Genomic DNA, 20,290 nt, shown 5'->3' with positions numbered 1-20,290 from the left:
GTTGTCCAGACACATCTGGCCATTTTATTATTCTATAAATAGAAAATAAGTCTTTGTTTTTACACATATATGTATATATATCTACAAATTTGATACATCTGGATTAGTAGGGCAATTATTTGTTGAACTGAATCAATAATTATGGTTAAAAAAATCTTCACAGAATCGAATTAAGATCTTTAAACTTTAAACTATCTAATAAGTTAGCAGGTTAGGTTTTTTAAAGATCGGTGATCAGCCAGAAATCTGCAATCTGTCTACTTTTACTGGGACTTTAAGTTGTTCTAATTTAAGTTCTAAATGTTGTGAAATAATGACAAAGAGAGATTTAATTGTAGTTACATTTATTTGGGTAAATAAAGCATAACAGAACAAGAAATTTGAGGTATATCATAAAAACTAATTTCTCAGGTTTGGGGAAACTAAAAACAGATTAATGTGTCATTGAAGCAAATTAATGTAACTAAAATTATCGATAATGTTATGCTGTGATTCCCCGCAGTGCCAATGCAGTGAAGCACAGAAAAGCCCAGACACTCATGGCTGAACATTTAACCCCAATTTTTTACTTATAGAGTTAACAACACGTTGTATTTGTTTTTATTGTATTCATTTAGTTTAACTAGCTGTTGTTGTTTTTTTAGCTCCTAAGCTCCCCCATTCATTCCAGTTGTATCCCACAGAAGCTCAAGGGAAACCAGTTTGAAGGATATTTTCAGTTTTACTCGTCCTACTGGTCATAAGTTTAGGTTTAATCAACCAAAACTCATTGAGTACCTATCATAACAATGATAATAATAATAACTAGAAATTACAAAAAAAAGTCAAAATAATTTTTGCCTTCTTCCAAGATATTGAAAATGTCATTGAAAAACAGAGCATCTTCAGTCAGAAGCTTCCTCAAATTCACCGTGACACATACTGCTACAGGAGATCCTTCCTGCCCACATTTACAAGAACTCTGAATAATGTTGAATTAACATGAGTTAAAACAACATTTAATTTTCCTTTGGGGTCAAAAAAGCATTTTTGAATTTTCAATGGTTTTTTGGGAACACTGTGTTTGAAGGGTTGTTGTCAGCAAGTGTCATTCGGTAAATAATGACATTTATTAATACAAAGTCGTGTGAAAAGAGTAACTATTAATCCAAAAGTGCATTTAAAGAGACAACTTTAATGCAAAGTTTCATTAAAAGTTGTAAATAGAGACACCTTTAATGCAAAGTTGCAATCGAAGTGTCACGTTTTCTGCAAAACTGCATTAAGAGTGTCTTTTAATGCAAAGTCACAATGAAAGTGTCACTTTTAGTGCAAAGTTGCTTTAAAAGTTGGAAATAATGATTCTTTCAATGAAAAGTCACATTAAAAGTGTCACTATTTACAACGTTTAATGAAACTTTACAATAAAAGTGACACTTTTTATGTGACTTTTCATTAAAAATGTCATTGTTTACTGAGTGACACTTAAGGACAACAGTCTTGCACATTCATGACGCGTATTTCATGTTTATGACTGCAACATGTCAGTCTTATGCACACCCACTTCAAATAAAATGTTTTTTTTTCCTGTTTCATGGCCCCTGAACTCCGCCTGGTGTCTAAAGGCTGTTCTGTCGAAAATTAAAATAAAAACTAAAGCGGGAATTTTTGTCTATTCAATTCTCACCTGGAGCCAATGTTAGTAAACTACTTCCAGTCTGAAATTCAGAGAAAAATCAAATTAAAATCTGCAGTTAGAGTGAAGAATCAGTTCTGCAGTTTAGCCACAGGGGGGCGTGGTTTCATTAGGGGCTCAGCAGCCAGTGGGTCACAGTGGAAGGCACATTCAGGACGGCTGAGTCGCCATCAGGCACATTACTCGGGTGGTAGGGTTAGATTTTGGGCCTCCAGCCTTGGATGAACTGGGTGATTTTGGTCACATGGAGGCGGCTCAGGTGGAAGTCGTGTGATAGAATGTCTTCAGTCAGTTGCACCAAAAGGCTGCCGTCGATCCGCTCCCTCTGGAAGACGGCCACCGCCGCCTCCGGCAGGCCGATGAACCGCAGGCACGCTGACACCTCCTCCAGTGACAGAGCAGAAAGGTCACTGGGTGGCCTCCAGGTGGGGTCAGGAGGAGAGGGGGACCCATCAGCAGCACTCGATGATGTCCCGCCGCCTTCCGCGCCTCTGGAGGAATCATTTGTCACGGGTTCGGGTGATGGGCAAGGCGACTGGCGGTTGAAGGGGTTCAACGCGCCAAACGGTGCGAATCGGCTCTGTGGGGGCGGCGGCCGGAGTCGGGGTGTGGGGGATGTGAAGGACTCCACCCAGGGCTCCGCCCAGGTGGCCTGCGCAGGCTGAGAGCTGGATGTGTTTTCTGCAGGGGCGGTGGAGGCCGGGTCCGGACTGGCCGGGTTAGGAGCGGGACAGTCGGCCCAGGAACATGGGTAGCAGTAGAGGGTGGCGTCCGGAGAGGGGGAGCAGCTGGGAAACAAACACATATACCAACAAATCTTAAGCCTTATATTTGGAGCAAATTGGAAACAAAAAAGTTTCGTTTTTATTAAATAACAAAAAAATGAGCTATTATAAAATGTGATTTAGTAGTAAAAAGGCTAATTTCTCAAAAAGGAACAACAAAACCAACAAATACCATGACTTCAGTAGAATATTTTAATTCTGTGATGCTTTCTAAACTCTTTTCCATCAGGGATTAATGTGTTCTAACTTACGCATTCTTCATCATTAAAATCGATCTGTTAGTTACAAGATTAAACTTTTTGCATCCAAGAAAAATCAATTAAGAGGGTAGGCTTAAGGGACTTTTCCAAAACAATCATTTAAACCTTTTCAGTTAAATGCACTACAAGATCTAATTTGTTTCAATGACCAGAGCCTTATCTACACAAACACTGAAGTTTAAAAAATATAAAGTTTATTAAAATCATAGCTGGACATATCGTGATATTAGTGTTTCATGTCAGTTGATATTTTTTTAAAATCTAAAATCTGAAATATTGTGTTTCCTCTTTTTTTCACAGTTTTCACTTCACGTTATTGTTTTGTTTACTTGTTATTTTTGAGCAGTTATGAGGCACAGTGGCAAAACCTTAAACTGCTGCTGTTCCAGTTACTCAACAGGTCGTTGCTAGGTAACCAAAGAATGAGTGAGTTGCTAGGTAACCAAAGAGCTGATACATTTATTTTACACTTTATTACAAAACTGTGTTTGGAAATCAAGTACTTTCAAGAACTTAACACAGAAATCAAATACTTAAACCTTGAAAATGCTGAATATAAATGTAAGCATTTCCAGCACTTGTTGAACGCAGGTTTTACTGCACCTGTCCTGCAGTCCGGAGGAATAGAAGGAGAGGTTTGGCCTCGGGGAGGTGGAGGTTTTGGGGAAGCGAGGCGGAACCGGCGGGCTGGGGGTCGGACTGGAGACGGAGCCTTCTTTAGAGCAGCGAGGCGGCACCGGAGGGGCGAGCAAGTAGCGGCACTCCTCCCTCACCTACACACACACACACACACACACAGTATAACACACATGCATCAGGGAAAAAAGTGAACGCCCAACACTTCTAACTGTGTGTGTTCGACTTGGTAAATGTCAAACTTGGTGACCTTTACACCTCAAACAAACTCTACTACACACACACACAGTCGTGTTTTTGTGTCTTGTGGGGACTTCACATTGACTTCCATTCATTTTCTACCCCTACCATTACATGTCTAGCCTTTACCCTACCCCATACTCTAATCCTCACATACCTAACCCCTAACCCCAAAACATTTCCCCCAAGAAATGTCCCCACAAAAAGCAGTGGTCCCCACAAACCCACAGACAGAAATAGGTCCCCATGAGAATATAAAAACGTGATTCACACACACACACACACACACACACACACACACACACACACACACACACACACACACACACACACACACACACACACACACACACACACACACACACACACACACACACACACACACACACACACACACACACACACACGCAAGCCCATTGTTCTGGCAGGCTAAATATCAGGGAATGAAGAAGACTGTTGGAGAGGCTGTAATTTAGTTGCTAAGCAGATGTCTTCACCCACACAGAGAAAGACAGAAGTTTAGTAAATGATAATCTAGTTTTCTACATGAATGTAGAGGGACAGCTTTGACCTACAGGATAAACTGTATATAGATTATATATGTTTTTATTTCTAATAAATCGACTTACATTTTGTCCACTGGAAGAAAAAAAAGTTTCGTTTGGTTTATGAAACTAGATATTGAAAACTATCTGACTGCTTGAGTTGTTGGTTCATTTTTAGGATCTTAAAACTGAATTTAACTTTCATAAAACATTCAGTAAAACTGAGAATCAATCAGAAAACCAAACCATTTATTAAACCAATTGTCCTAACCTGCAGCTGTTTTCCTTTTAATTGTCAAATCTGTATGAATTGAGTTTTCTAAGATTCTGTTAAGAGAAAAGTTTCCTGGAAACGGTTTGTGTCTGTAAGCGTCTCAGGAGCTTCAGAAGCTCTTATATATGAATAATTCAAGCTTCTAAAAGCCGGATGCAGCTGAGGACAGATGAAACCCAGAAGACACTCACAGCATCAGATTTTGGAGGTATAGGTGGCGGGGTAGACACTCTGGTCACCACGGTACCAAGAGACCCGTCCAACGAGGAAGACGTGTGGAAGGAAATGAGGTTTGGTTCTTTCCCCAAACTCTCCGCATTCTGATTGGTCCAGAGTTCTTCATAAGGGATTTCCTCATTGGTCCTCAACTCGTCCTCAGTCCAATCGGGAGTCACATACTCCCTTTCGTCACCGGGTCCTTCGCCCAACCTCGCCCCTAGAGAGTTTTCAGAAAGCCCGCCCACGTAGCCGCACATGGAGAGCCGCTGGAGCGAGGGTGCCAGCGAGTCCTGACCCGACACGCAGAGCCGGGACCGCCGGGGGCTCACGCACTCCTCCGTCATGCACTCCAGCTCCGGACGCGTCTCTCTAACCGCCCGAGAATAGGCATCCGGGTCGAAGGCGTGCCTCAGCAGCAGGCTCTCCAGCGCCGCCGTGTGGACGGAGGCCTCGGCCACGTTAAAGCGAGGCATGCAGCGCAACAGCAGGAAGTGCGAGGGAGACACTTCCTGCCGCCGGAGGACCAAGCAGAGCACCACCGTCTTGCTGACGATGTTCAGCAGCTTGTAGCGGTGGCCCTCGCGCACGCCGTGGCGGTCGTAGGGGTTCCGCGGTGGGCGTGAAGGCACCGAGACATTCACAGGGAGGCGGACTCTCTCGATGATGCTGCGGACTGTGTGCTCCCCTCCCAGCATGCCTTGCTCCAGGGGTGAACGCGTGCAGAAGCGTCCACGGCAACCGAAGGGCAGGCTGACACTCTGGTTGGTGCGGTGGTTCATACAGACCAGACAGGGCGTCTTACCTGAAGAATCAGAGAGAGGTGTGAAAACCTGATAACGCTTTAACGCTTAGGTAAGGATATATTTATGGCCTAAACAAATCACCTTTTTTGCACAAAATCATTCTTCGCACATAAAAATGGCTGCAAACAGATTATGTGATTTTACAACCGTACATCTTTGACAAGCAGAAGTAGAACCTTCTGCACAATAAACAATAATGCATTAAGTGTTTTCTGAATGGTAAGTAAACAACAAAACACTTGTCTTTTCCAGCAGCTGACCAAACATGTTGGAACTCGGCTTGGGTTGCTAGGTAACGGTGCAGTGTGACTAAACAATTGGGAGGTTTTTGAAACTGCTCAGGTTTGGATTCAATAACTGAAATGTTTTGATAGCAATTTCATCACCAAAACAAGACAATAGGAAATGGTGATTACAGAAAAAAATAAAAGTATATAGAAGATGCAAAACAAATATAAAGTACATAGCAAAATCTTGACATATTTTGGACGTTTTAATTCAATTTAAAGACTTTTTATAACTTCTAAAACCTAATCAAAAGCCCTAAAAAAGTATTCGTACCCCTTGAACTTTCTCATATTTTGTCACCAGTTTGCTGTTATCGTTTCTGAAAGGTGATTCTACAAAATATGAATCCACAGTGTTCATGCCACACTTTTCAGATTTTCATTTATAAAACTTTGAAATCTGTTTTCTGTCCGATTTGCAATTCAGTGCTGTTCCATTTTGTTCTATCACATAAGTTTGTGGTTGTTATATGCCAAAATGGTGTGAATACTTCTGCAAAGCGCTCTGAATCTAAAGTTTTTTTAAAACAACTAAACTCTAAATTGCTACAAACTGCAATAACGGACGTTAAAGGCTTAAAACATTGAAAGTGTAGTTTCTTGATATCTAAATTATAAAGATTCAGCTCTGCAGTGTTGCAAACATTGACGCAAACTGTAGATAAAGTTGCTGCAAGAAAACCAAAGACTGATCATTTGCAAATCGTTCAAAAATAAAACAAATTAAACATTTAGAATGAAAAACAAAAGTCAATGGAATTCAATATCAGTAACACGCGTACATGTTTACCAATACGTTGCATCAGCGCGTTTTTATACAACATTCTAAGAATCTGGAAGCCCTGGAGAGCTGTTGGTGCAGCTTTAAAGTGAGATGTTTTCTTTCTCAGGCGGTTTAGCCTGCAGCTCGCAATGTTCCTGATTTCCAAAAAGAATTACAGATTCATCAGGTTACGAAGCAGTTTCCGCTTCACCTCAATCCGTCGTAGACCAACTAGAGGCAAGTTGAGGCAGAGGCCTTTCTGGATTGCGTTTATAGATGTGTTTTTTCCTCACATGCCAGAGTTTAAACATTTTTTATTAATGTAGCGCAGCCGGAGGGCCTAAAAATCACTACCATTAGAAATTGATTCTTATCCGTGTCCCTTGTGTACAAAGATCCTCCTGGTTTCTCTGAATCCTTTAATAATATTATGTGCTGCAGATGATGAAATCCTCAAATTCTTTGCAATTTCTATTGACAACAGTTTTTCTTAAATTGCAAAACTGTTTGCTCATGAAGTTTTGTTTTGTTTTCTTACCAAGTAGTTAATCTTTCTTATAAAAGAAAAACAAAGTTACATCAATCAGGTTTCTGACTCTTCAAATTGAGTTTTTAAACTTCAGAAGTTAGCTTGAGGTGAAATGTCACTAGCATTAAATCCATAAAATAGTTATATGTTTTCTTAATTTCAAACAAATCAATAAAAAAAATCAAGAAATGTAAAGACATATACAGAGTATATGGTACATTTAAATATATTCACAAAAAACAGTGATTTACAACATAAGAATCAGTCATTTTAGCTGCTTTACTTTTTAAATTATCACACTCTTCTACTATTCTTCAATAAACACTTATATAAAAAAGTATTTTTATACTATATTTAATGGAATCATCCAACAAATATCCTGTATTAAATGTATGTATACTTCTTTGTCCAGATAGCTATTTAGAAATACTTTTGGACCTTTTTTGAATATATTTATGTTTGTACATTGCTACGAGTCATACTATTCCAAAAAGTCACAACTAAAACAAAATTCTGATGTTTGTTCCTCAGAACTCTGAGATAAAACTCAGAATTCTAAGAAAAATCTGAATTTTGAGGAACAAACATCAGAATTCTGAGATAAAAGTCTGAATTGTGAGAAAAAGAGTCCACATTCCCCCAAACCCTCCAAAAAATTCAGATTAATGGCAACATTCTGAGTAAAAAAGTCAAAATTCTGAGATTAAAGTCAAAATTCAAAGAAAAAAAAATTGAATTCTGACATAAAAGTCAAAAGTCTGAGAAAAAAGTTGGGATTCTGAGATTATGGTCTAATTCCTCCTCAGCTGCTTGTAAAACAATTTTGTCAGATACCCTAAAACTTTGAGCTCAACAGCCTCCCGTACTTACTTCTTGGAGTTTTTCCCAGGCGTCTCAGGAGCGCGCTCAGTCCCGTCTTTTCCTTCGGGGGTGTGGCACACAGAAGCTCGGCCTTCCCCATCAGTGACAGCTCGTCTCCAGCCTGCAGAGTGAAGCTGTAGGACTCGCTGTCCTCACTGAACTCCCCAGAAACCACCTGGAACAGAGCAACACATGGACATGATCAGTCTGAATGGTAGGTGTTAGAAAGTGAGTAACTTAACATCAAATGACCTGCTGTAGACAATCCAGAGTTTACTGCAGAGTTCTATACATTTTCAATCAAACTATTTGTTTATTTTTGACCCATTTAAAGTAAAAAAAACAAACAACATAAATTCACTGAATTGTACTGCAAACATCCATCCATCCATGGATAGACGATAATAAGAGTATTGATATTCTCTCCTCCTTTTTCTACATTAAATCTGAAAATCACACAAATCAAATTCCAAAACCTTTTCCGGTCATTCCCAGCCTGCGTTGGAACCCGGCTCTAAACTCTATAAATCTCAGCAGAACATGGAGTGTGCTACAGGTGAGCCCAACAGGAAGTGAGCGGTTTTCACCTTGACGCTGAAAGTGATTGTCTCCATGACAAAGACCCGGTCAGGGAAGACTCCAGCAACTTCCTCCACACTGGAGAAATACTGGACCGGATCCCGGACGTCGCGGTCCTCATCCAGCAACTTGAACTTCCCTGCAGAGCATCACGAAACAACAAAGTCCAAACGAGTCGGGAAGAAAACAGGAAGAAAAAGGAAGAAGTCAGGAAGAAAGAAGGAAGTACCGGTAATCAGGAAGAAGTCAGGAAGAGAACAGGAACAAGGCAGGAAGTAATCAGGAAGAAGGCAGGAAGAGAACATTAGGAAAAAGGAAGAAAACAGGAAAAAATCAGGATGAAAACAATAAGAAGTCAGGAAGAAAACAGAAAAAGAACATGAAGAAGACAGCAAGTAATCAGGAAGAAAACAGGAAGAGAACATTAGGAAAAAGGAAGAAAACAGGAAGTAATCAGGAAGAAAACAGGAAGAGAACATTAGGAAAAAGGAAGAAAACAGGAAGTAATCAGGAAGAAGTCGGGAATAAATCAGGAAGAAAACAGGAAGTTCAATGGAGGATAAAAAGGAAGTAAAAGGCAGAGAGAGGAAGAGAAAAAGTTTGTTTTTGTGGAAATGTGTACGTCTACCGCATACAAGGAGAATACAAAGACACCTCAATGACCTTTGACCTGGCACCAGACTTTACCCAACTGACAGCCAACAGTGTCGGCATGGCAACCAATAAAGGGGCCCCCATTTTCACACAGAGCAGAGGCACATCACCATGGAAACGGTCACACATACAACTCTTTCTCTTCCACCGTCGCTTTTCTTTTCTCATCCTCTCGTCTGACTGTAACCTTTATGGATTCGCGTTTGCGCGGCTGATATTTCTGGCCGTCTAGCTAACTTTCTTTGATGGATTCATGGAATGCAAACAACATATCAGTTTGGTTTCAACGAGCCTTAACAGTATCCTTATTTATCAATTCTCTGGGTTGCGTTTAAACAACTACATGCCTTGGAGGAGTCTCCTTTATTCTCACAAAGTGATGGATGTGTGAAGATAAGACCAAAGAGTTTTTCTTTTCTATCTGGGAGGCAGAGCGGCATACCAAACTGTCCCATCCTCTACCAGCACCGCCTTCCTCCTCCTAATTCAAGCTGAACCCCAGGAAAAAGCAGCTTCTCTCCACCAAACAATACAACACTAATACTAACCCACCATCAGGGATTTTTCAGCTCTGAAATGTTGAAATTCAAGCATTTTTTGAGCACTTTCAGCGTGTCTGTGGGATTATCTGTTATAAATAGAAAAACATTAACTGCTGAATCTCAGGTTTGCATGTAACAGGATTTTGTTTTAACCATGTTACAGTTGTGAATGTTTGTCAACATTGACTTATTTGTCATTCAAATTAATTTCGCTTATTTTCTCCTGCTCGTGACAGTCGGTGGTTACCATAGCAACCAGTAACTGAAAGTTACTGTCAGTTATAACGTTGACTTGTAGTTTGATCTGTGGATTTTTCAGATCAATTTGAGAAGCAATTTTGATCATATTCCACATTTTATTGTGTCATGTAGCGCGGGGCGCTGGACTTGGTCTCGGGTTAGGTGGTCCTGTCTCCAGTCAGCTGTCCTAACGCCTCTTCCCTGGTTGCATGTCCTCCCTCACCCACTTTCTTTCCATCCCCTTTCTGTTGGATTTCTTTCAAAATAAATGTTGGGACAGGAGACAAAATGTTTCCGTCCCGGAAATTATGATGCATGGAATTACAAATCTAAATCTAAACTATGTTACAGAGAGTAAACACAATAAAAACATGCTTTATCTCTGGCATTGTTCATCTGATGTATGAAAATTAAATACGGCAGGTACACTTAATGACATTGTATTAGCGACTAGGTAATGCATTCAGCAAGTACTTTTACTTTTAATACTTAAGTATTTTTAAAAGCCAGTACTTTTTCACTTTTACTCAAGTAAAAATGTTAATGTGGTACTTTTACATTTACTAGAGTACATTTTTGTCTGTGTATTTGTACTGTAAAACAGCTGAAACACTGACTTCTTTTAAATCTCCACTAAAAACCCACCTGTTTAGGATAGTATTTGAAATGTAATCAATTACAAATTTATTGATGGAACTTGACTTAATGCTATGGTTTGATTATTGATTCTATATTGCTTTGTGATTCTGTGTTTGATATGATGTAAAGCACTTTGAAATGCCTTGCTGCTGAAATGTGCTATACAAATAACATTTGATTGATTGATTTTACTTAAGTACGTTGTTTGAGTACTTTCTCCACCACTGCTGTCCTTATATCATCTTCCTCGTCAGGAGGAGGATGCAGTCAGCGGGATGAAGAGGGAGACATCCTGCTGTCTAATCCCCCGGGGGAAACCTATATTGCTCTCATCCAAGGCTTATTTAGACTTCCTGTATGAAGTCATCCCTCAGACGTTAGCTCATCGCTGTCGGTTGGCCACTGGTGCCAAAACACCTGCTATAATTAAAATGATCATAAGTGATCCTTAAACGTAGGTTTACGTAACTTCTTCTTATTGACTCTTTACAACGCCATGGCGCATGTCAGAAGTGAGGGAGAAGAGCGACTGAAATTGTTTCCAAAGTTTTTTTTTCCACTTTATTCATGGCTTCTACTTGTTTGAGTCGAGCTAATTTGTGTGTGACGTGACACACCTGGTTGGGGCTCATAGATGTCGGCGGTATTTACAGAATTTTCAAATAGCTAGCTTAGAAACCGACCCATACCTCCTCCCTCCTGACGTTTTGATCAAATTACCGACTGCCTGAAGCTACATGGCGGTGCAGCATTGTCTCCATGGTTACTGACAGTTAGACCACATACCTTCTGTGTTCTCTTGTAACCATGGAGACAGTGCCGCGTCATCATGTAGCCTAGCATGTAAGGAAAAAACTGGTTAGCATATCTCGTCTTTTATACTTGCCTAGCACCCACAGTGAGAAGGAACTTAAGGTAGTAAGAAATAAGATAAGATAAGATAAGATAAATCTTTATCGTCATTGTCACAAGGACAACGAAATTCAAAAAGTGCCATCAGTTGGTGCACATGCCCAAAAACAAAAAATAACTGTCTCACAATTCACACACAACGCAAGAATCAACAAACAACTGGCAGAAAGAAAAAAAAAGAAATCTCTGAAAGATTCATTTATTTTAATAAGTTTCGACATCTTTACCAGCGGTGCTAATAGACGTAGAGGTTTCTGTTAGAATGAAAATCTGAGTTGTTTTCTTCTTATCTAATCAATGTTTTTTCTGTCTTTTCTTACAAATAAATATCAGGAAAGATGCACCAATTATAATTTTTATTTTTTGATTTTTTTTTCTAAGAACTTTCTAAGAACATTAGAGAGAAAAACTGTGCTGCAGGTTTTCTGATTTAAGTATTACTTTTGAACCCTTGTCAATGAGAAATTAAAATGAGATTTTCTTCATTTACGAATCAAAGCACATTTCCTTAAAAACTGTCTGATCTTTAATAAACTCAAACTAATGCATCTAAGTTGGTAGATGCATTTAAAGAACAAAGATGGGAGATCTTAAATAAGGGCTACATAATATGAGGAAAATATATATTTCCAATACTATTACTGAATGTCTTTTTACTGTATTTCTTTTTTTATCATCACATATTTTTACTATTATCATTGTTATTGTTAAACTTGTCTTTTATATATTGTTTTAACACTAAAAACTTTTTTATTCCTGATTATGCTGTTGCATCTGAATTATCTATTTCTTTTCTTTACTATTCTATTTTATTCTATTTATATAGCTAGCTGAAAGTTATTTAACATTATTTCTGGGGATTCAAAGTCTTAAAAGTCCTTAATATTTGGAGTGTTTTGTTTTGTACTGTGTTCTGAAATGTTTACCACTTCTTTTTTGTAGAAAAGGTGATAAACTGTCAAAAGGCAATTAAAATGCGTGCATTTAATTTAGTACATTCTAATTAGTTTTGAAGTTGAGGTGTTAGAAACGTAACAGCTAAGTTAGTTTCCAACAAATTTTTTTAATGTGACTATGAGACTCAGTGAGCTTTTATGTCTTATCACTAAAAATCTATACTGTCCATGACATACATTTGTCCAAATACTCCTCTGTAAATGCAACATTGCATACACTGAAAAACAATTACAGTTTAATATATTATGCAGATGTAGTTTTGATGCATTTAAAATAGAAATCTTTTTTGACCCGCTGAACATCAGTCACAGACAATAAAACGATAAACTGTCTGATTCTGAGCTCTTATTTAAGCAATTTTAAAGTAAACTTTCTGGTAAATCAACTCCTATTTATTGACAAATACAATTTTTAATAGTAAAAACGTCTTTTTACAGGGTTACTGTGAAATAGTGAATGGTCTGAAGTGACGATGATCTCAGCATCCCCTCCTCCCAAGCAAATATTCATTCTTTCTTCCGAAGCGGAGCCTGAGAGGCGGCAGCAGCGTGAGGTGACATCAGCGCTGCATCAGAGGAGGAAGCAATGGAGATGAGGCATAAAGATCCAGTTACACAGCAAATAATGAGGCTGGAGTGAGAGGGAAGAATGGGCTCCGGTGAGGTCATCCTGACTAGACTCATTCAGCAGGAAGACCGCAAGTCAATGAGCAGGAGGTCACATGGTGGCAGGTTGGAGGCATGAATGAAACAGGAGCAGTAAGAATATTTGCAGTAACTGCTGTACAGTCAAAAGGGACGTTTTAAACAACAGCTTAAAAGTTGCCCATTTGCATTTTTCCTGTCTTGTAAACAAAAATGTAGAAATGAAAAAAGATTAGACTGAAATCTAGATAAAAACTCATGTTTTAAATCTTAAGGTTAAAAAACTTTTTGGTGAAACTTGCCGACAATAATAGGGCTGCAACGATTCCTCAAATGATTGGATTATTAAAATTCCTCGAGGAAAATTTATCTGCCTCGAAGCTTCGTTAAATTTTGTTTTATTATTTAGGGCACCGTGTTCTGGCCGGGTTATTATTTGTGTTAGGCAGCGCTCTCACTTCCGCCTATGAGTTGTTGCTAGCATAACGGCAAACTGTCCGTTTTTGTTTATTTTTTTGTGTGGACTAATAAACACTTTGAGTTGACTGACGCGATGCTTGGACTACGATAGCTTCTTTCCACCTGGAACAGCGTGGTTACGTTTCAAAGCAAACGGTGGTAAAGAGAGAGAGAGGGTTCTGATTACTTGATTAATCGGAAAAATGATCAATAGAGTACTCAATTCTTTTACAACAGCCCCAGTCAACAACAAGCTGCAAGAAAAATGAGACGTTGTGTTTCCATTAACCATATAGTTGCGCAAATTGGAATTGAATTTGCTTAACAGAAACACAGCAATTAAAAAAAAACAACTTCCGTTCAATAAAAGGTTTTATAGTTTATCGGCTGCATTTCACCAAACTGCAATGAAAACACTTTTTTTTCTCGTCACATGACCAAGAACCAGATGTTACTACTGGACGAAAAGACGAAAAAGACGACAGGAAGTGGTAGAAGGACGATGGAGCCGCATGTTTTTTAATGGCGTGTCATGTCAACAAACCTATTCATGTTTGATTGTAAACGCATTTATTATTTAATGGAAACTAGACTTTAAATTTATGCATCTTACCTCAAAGTTAACTCAGTCTGTCTTAACTTAACCTATCTTTTAACTATCTTTTATTAAGTAATTTAACTTAGCATAATTTAATTCAAAATGGTTTTAACTTAACTTTTATGTAACCAAAGTATTATCTGTTTAGTTTCTCTTAACTTTTAAATAAACTTGAGGTTAACCTAACTTACATTCATCTCAACATTTACATTTCTTTTTAAAAAATGAACTTAAATTATCTCAAGTTGATTTAAGCTAACATCAGCATCAATTTAACCACACTTAATCCAGACAATAAACACTGAACTTTAGGATATTTTTAACTCTCAGAGCTCAACTGCTGCACATCTGCAGCGTCATTTAAGAGAACAATGACCAGTCCAGCTTTTCAAGATGAGATTTTTCTTGGTATTAAATAAGCAATTAATTAAAACCAGATTTCAACACAAAAACACAACATTAGCTTCCTTTCCTTTGACATTATCCAGCCTGCTTTAAAAGGAACAAACAGAACCCTCTAGAAATAGAACAAGTGGAATATGTTGACCTTTACGGAAAATAAAACGAATATTTATTTTTACCCCCAGAGAGAATGGGACATTTTATAAACAATGGACAATTGTTAGAATGTGGATAAACTTTTGAGCGACTTCTTGGTGATTCCTTTGTCTATGGGCTCCATGGTTATGAGTAACCAAACTGCAGCTGTGCACTGTGTGTGTTTAAGTGTCCATGCTGACCCTGGTACTGCAGTGGGATGTCGATCTTGGGCCCGATGACGTAGTGTCCCTCCTCCAAGCTGTGGGCCGTCACAGTGGTCCACTGACGGCAGGAGTGCAGCAGCACCACGTCGTCCTCCGACAAACCCTCCACGCATTCACCTGAAACGCAGAAAAACACAACGAAAGATGGGATTTATTCAAATATTTCACTTTTATAGTCTCACTTACTAGGAGGCCTGTGATGGAAAATGCTTGAAAACATTTGAAGTTGGTTGAACTTGAAAATGAAAGTCCACCTGCTGAAAATTGTTTTGGTTTTAACTCAGAAATTAAAGTTCATGAAGTTGATTAAACAACAGAGACAAGTTATCTAAACATTGTTTTTTAGTTCATTATTCTTGAATTGTGAGTTTTAACTTAATGCTGCCATTTAAAACAAATAATTAAAACCCTCACCTGGTCAAAGAGACACATTTTTCTAATATCTCACTCACAATATCAAGTTAAAATAACTATTTATTTTACTTTAGAATAATTTGAATTCTTGTTTCAAATTGCATGAACAAAATAAGAATTTTATTAAACATCACAATGAACTCTGCTGAAGCAGGACATTATCTTCAAGCTTTGCACTGAACTTCATTAAAATAAACTCTTTCCTTATTAACACACCAGAGTCAGATCAATGTAACACACTTCCATCTCAGGACACAAAAACACGCCGCTAAGCATTCTGGGAAATAGTTCCCACTCCTGCCTTTTTCTTCTTTTCTGTTTCTTTAAGTGCAAACCTAAAAACTCTCGTTTATTCAACAATTAATAAAAAGATAACATAACTTACTCCTGTAAGTTTATCTTTCACAAACTCACACAGTTAGGTTCAAAATCTAAAACTTGATCAATTTATTTGACTTAAAGAGCAGCAGATAGTAGACACAACTAAATGTGGCTCAAATGTTTTACAGTGTGACGTCCACACACACACACACACACACACACACACACACACACACACACACACACACACACACACACACACACACACACACACACACACACACACACACACACTCTCGGGGTTCAGTGTTCATAATTACCACCATCAGTAACGCCTCACCAACTCTCTAGCTGCTACTTATCAGGACCCTGTTATTCAGCTGGCATCCTACTATTAAACAACCCACCTTCCTCCTCCTCCTCTTCCTCTACAACGCCACAACTGGACTGATCTCAGCTGACAGCGCAGTGGTACAGCTCAATCACAGAAACACTACATCTTTTGGGTACAAACTGTAGAACGGAGGCTCAATAATTGTTTTGATTTTATCTAAATGTCTTAGATTAAAACTTTTTATGTACCAAAAATATCCTGATTAAATGTTTTATGATGAAACATGAAACCACTGAGTGTTGATACAGAAACAAAAATATCTTTTTTTCATTTCAGACCTGACAATAAACTATTAAAATGTTTGCATTACAGTTAGATGTGAGGTTTTAATCACTGGTTTTAAAAAAGACCATTTCTATTTTTCCCATCCTGTAAACAAAAATGTCAAAATGAAAAAAGGTTGGACTGAAATCTGGATAAAAACTGAAAATAAAGACTTGTGTTAATTTGTTAAATCTTAAATCTTAGAAACTTTTAACTTTTTTAAACTTTTACCCTCAACTAAAGTGTTGAGTGATTTTAAAAACATTTCTTATTTAATGGAAACTAGACTTTAAATTCATGTAACTTATCTTTTAACCCTAACTATACATTAATTTTACTTTCATTTGAACCAATTTTAAAATAACTAATTTAATTTATAAGTTGATCTTCATCAGGTTGTGCAGCCAAAACAAGAAAAGTTGCTTATCTTTACAATCAAATCTGTAACCACGTTTAAAAAAAACATAAAAATGGCATCATTTTGTATCTCCTTCATATTCTGGAAGTTAGATAAACTTTGTAACAACCAAAGTTTATCTAACTTGTGGGATTATAGATGTCTGAGGATTTCCTTTGTGGAGCCAAATGTACTTGGTAGCAGGCAGTCAGTTAGACTTCTAGATAATCTAATATCGTGCAATCTGTGACGCAGGAAATCCCCCGTCACATTAGCTCCTTACGCACTCACGCAACCGCACTGCACTTTCTGCATGCAAATAATCACCCTGTTGTTTGTTGACTTGAGAAAGTTGTCATGTTGTTGCACATAAATGCCATCTGGCAGTGCAAACAAGGAGGGATCTGTGTGGGGCAACTGCGGCGCAGTTAATAAACACCAACCGGTGCTGCGGCCAAAACAAAACGCGCGTCTCCGGGAGGCGAGGTGCGCATTTTTCCAGGAGCCCGACATGCGCGCCTCTGTCCACGGTGAAAAGTTGGAGCTTTGCCTCGCCGTCGCTCCTCGTTAGTATTCTCCACGTTCGTCGACAGATTACAGCATTTGCATATGAATGGGATTGAGCAGCACTTCAGCAGCACAACAGACACTTTGTGGCTTTCCGGGCCTCCTGGACTGGAACAACTTGGCCGCGACACCCATCGCCCGTTCCCATAGTGAAGACAGCAATTCTGCGGTCAGAGTGGAAAATCTTCTGGCAGTAAAGCATGTGACGAATAAACAGTGTGCGCGATCAAAATGTTTGGTTGAAATCCTCCGTGGGCGAGAGAGTGGATTGATCTGGAAGCCCTTGAAGTCTCTGCCCTGTTACAGAGGAATCAAGAGCCACAAGGTGGACAGATTTTCCCAAAACGCAACGGAAATACACCTAAGCTGATTTCAAAATAAGAGTGGAAAGAATTGGTCAATATAAATTTGAGTTGGTAAAGAACTGTGGGTAGTTAATTAATTAACTCGTTGCAGTTTATTAAGAAGAACGTGGAATAATCACGTTCATATTGTTCAAATACATTAATTAGTTCATGTCAAACTTTAGAAAACAATCTAAAACTTAAGAATGATTTAAAAAAAGTAAAAGAGTTAAAGTATGTGCATACACGGAAAAGTATTTAATGTCTACATTATTTTTATGTAGACAGTAAATATTGGGTTAGGTGGGCGTCCTAATCCACCTTTGAGATGTATTGCATGAAAAAAAATGACAAACAATCAAGGTAGTTTCATGGAAACATCACAACTCTAAAGCATTTTGCACTTTCTGAAACAAGAAATTGATTAAAATTAGATTTTATTGTCTTGAATCTCAATTATTTCTTTTAGACAGAAAGGATAATCTCTTTCAATAAATGTAAATATTTATTGAATAATAATATTAATAATATATCTTTATTAATAGTAAAGTTTGCAGGAGTTTGGCCTAACCTATGGAGAGCATTATTTAGATTATATTATCCATTCCCTTGAATTTCATATACCTTTATTGGCCTTGAAATTTCTTCCACTGATTTTTAAAAATTATTTGTCTAAAAAAAATTTTTTCGGTGGGACAACAGTAGGGATTTGGCCTGAGTTACTGGGAATATTACTGGCCTAATAAATATTTATTTTAAATTTATTTAGGCAAAAGACTCATCTCTTTATCTTAGATTGAAAAGATAATTTATTTAAACCATTATTTTAGGAAGCATAATAGTTGTATTTCAAATGAAAAACATTTCTACTCATATCAAAAACATGCTTGTGTTAATTATTATTATTATTAGGAAGTCATGGTTATTGCTTCCTTGGTTCTCTGATTATTATAAAGTAAATTGTGCATCAAGTCTTTTGTGGAGCAAATCTACCAATGACACTGCATGGCAACCTAACCCACCATAAGGAAGTAATGTTATTTGTTTATCCCATTTTCTCAGCTAAAACACAACATATAACAGCTACATTTATGATTTAATGCTTCATATTAGTCAATGTAAAGACATTTTCTTTTTATATTTGACTCATTTTTCTTAGTACGACAACAAACTACTTTAATCAAACAAACTAATTTGTAATCTCTTGTGTATCTTTTAAATACTTACATTTCTTTTTGAAAGTTCCTTTAAATCAAGGCTAAACACCTTTATTGTTTCCAGTTGCTTTTGAAGTGAATTGACAAGATTTTATGTTTCTCAATTGGTGGCTGCATGCTGTTTTTAAGACTTTTATTTTTGGTTTTTATGATGTAAATCACTTTGATCTGCCTTGTTGCTGACATATGCTATACATATAAACTTAATTGACTTTTTAATTTTTTTCCTAAACTTTCTAAAACAAGTCAGTGCATTTATTTTGAAAATTTTAAGCCGGAAGATGCCATTATCTTTCGGCCGACTTGACATTTTATTAAATTTCTAAATTTCTTCAGTTAAATTTTTACAATTATTTCATAATACTTCAAAATTGTACTTATAAAAACTCATACAAATATTTTTTATATATCGATTTAATAACTTTTTATTCCTCGCTTGCTAGCAGCAAAATCACATTTGTGATTATTTATAATCGCCAATTCTACACACATGCGGCGAAAAGTCGCTGTAAGCTTAAAGTTGGCAAATGGCGAAAACTTTTTAAGCACCCACGGGCGCCGGTTGTGTCTTACCGTGGGCCAAGCGGACCAGAGTGGGCAGGCGGTACTTGCTGACCACCGCGTCCAGCGGCAGCGCCAAGGGGCTCCAAGTGATCTCCGACAGGCTCGCCGACAACTTCTCCATCCTCCCGGGTCATCACGGGGCCGGAGATAACGGCAGCGGTTACGGTAAAGATGGTTACGGTAGCGCTGAAGCGGAGGACGGTGACTGAGGTGGGATAATGGCAAAGAGTTTCGCCATGTTTGAATAATGCAGGAGAGAGGAGCGGAGCGGAGCGGAGCTCGGTGCGCACAGAGAGGAGGGATGGTGGGAGGGAAGGAGGGAGGCAGCGCTTCCCCTCTCCGTCAACCGGTTTCTGCCTGCTGCCGCCCCCACGCATGAAAGTAAGCGTAAAAAAATCAAGTCAAACATTTAACGTGGCCAAACAGAGTTCTGTAACACTAACTGAGCCTATTTACATACATCTGCAAGCTCTTCTTGGATAAAGTCATGGAGACAATTATATATTTTTAGGTGTTGCTAATTAAACGCTCTTGATTAACCGATTACCAAATGTATGACCAGCAGTTTTCTGCTCTAAAACATACAGGCAGGCGTTATAACACAACGCCAGGATGGAAAGGTAACAGCAATAACCTTAAAGTAATAACGATTGCTGCCTTTCAGTCTGGAGTGGACTAAAAGAAAGTATCCAAACAAGGACTGAAACGATTAATTGTGTTGAACCAACTGGTAACTGGAGCATACAATCCCAAAACAAGACAATTTGCTCAAGGAACAACTTGCAGAGCAGTAATTAAAACAAAAATGTAGAATATATTTTGCATTTAAGATGAAAAACCTTCCTTTTATTATTATTATTATTAATAATCCTTTCTTTAATCAGGATAATCTTTCGAGACTCCTTTCATTTACAGGAGACCTGTTACATACATCACAGCAAAT

General features: G+C 38.1%; 1 protein-coding gene across 2 annotated transcripts; it reads right to left on the bottom strand.

Annotated features, from left to right (window-relative positions):
* Positions 1–327: 327 nt before the first annotated feature.
* On the bottom strand, positions 328–19,683 carry garem2 (GRB2 associated regulator of MAPK1 subtype 2). 2 transcript variants are annotated; one of them, XM_014470388.2, is made up of 7 exons: positions 19,357–19,683; positions 14,842–14,982; positions 8,465–8,595; positions 7,887–8,052; positions 4,607–5,436; positions 3,324–3,493; positions 328–2,463 (listed from the first exon to the last, which is right to left on the bottom strand). In XM_014470388.2, the coding sequence occupies exons 1-7, from the start codon at positions 19,466–19,468 to the stop codon at positions 1,872–1,874; spliced, it is 2,142 nt and encodes a 713-aa protein (XP_014325874.1). In that variant the 5' UTR covers positions 19,469–19,683; the 3' UTR covers positions 328–1,871. The 2 variants fall into 2 exon arrangements, with proteins under 2 accessions (XP_014325874.1, XP_023203921.1); XM_023348153.1 differs by lacking the exon at positions 19,357–19,683 and adding an exon at positions 17,099–17,538.
* Positions 19,684–20,290: the final 607 nt, after the last annotated feature.

Source organism: Xiphophorus maculatus, chromosome 15, assembly GCF_002775205.1.
Source record: "Xiphophorus maculatus strain JP 163 A chromosome 15, X_maculatus-5.0-male, whole genome shotgun sequence".
Classification (NCBI taxonomy): domain Eukaryota; kingdom Metazoa; phylum Chordata; class Actinopteri; order Cyprinodontiformes; family Poeciliidae; genus Xiphophorus; species Xiphophorus maculatus.
Note: the sequence above shows the minus strand (reverse complement) of the source record. Positions and strands in the feature narration are given on the sequence as shown.

Coding starts and splice junctions, on each gene's coding strand:
- garem2 (XM_014470388.2), bottom strand. CDS start 19,468: ATGGAGAAGTTGTCGGCGAGCCTGTCGGAGATCACTTGGAGCCCCTTG. Junction 8,596..14,841: donor CATCCCACTGCAGTACCAGG/GTCAGCATGGAC, acceptor GATGCTCTGCAG/GGAAGTTCAAGTTGCTGGAT. Junction 3,494..4,606: donor TACCTCCAAAATCTGATGCT/GTGAGTGTCTTC, acceptor GTGTGTGTGTAG/GTGAGGGAGGAGTGCCGCTA.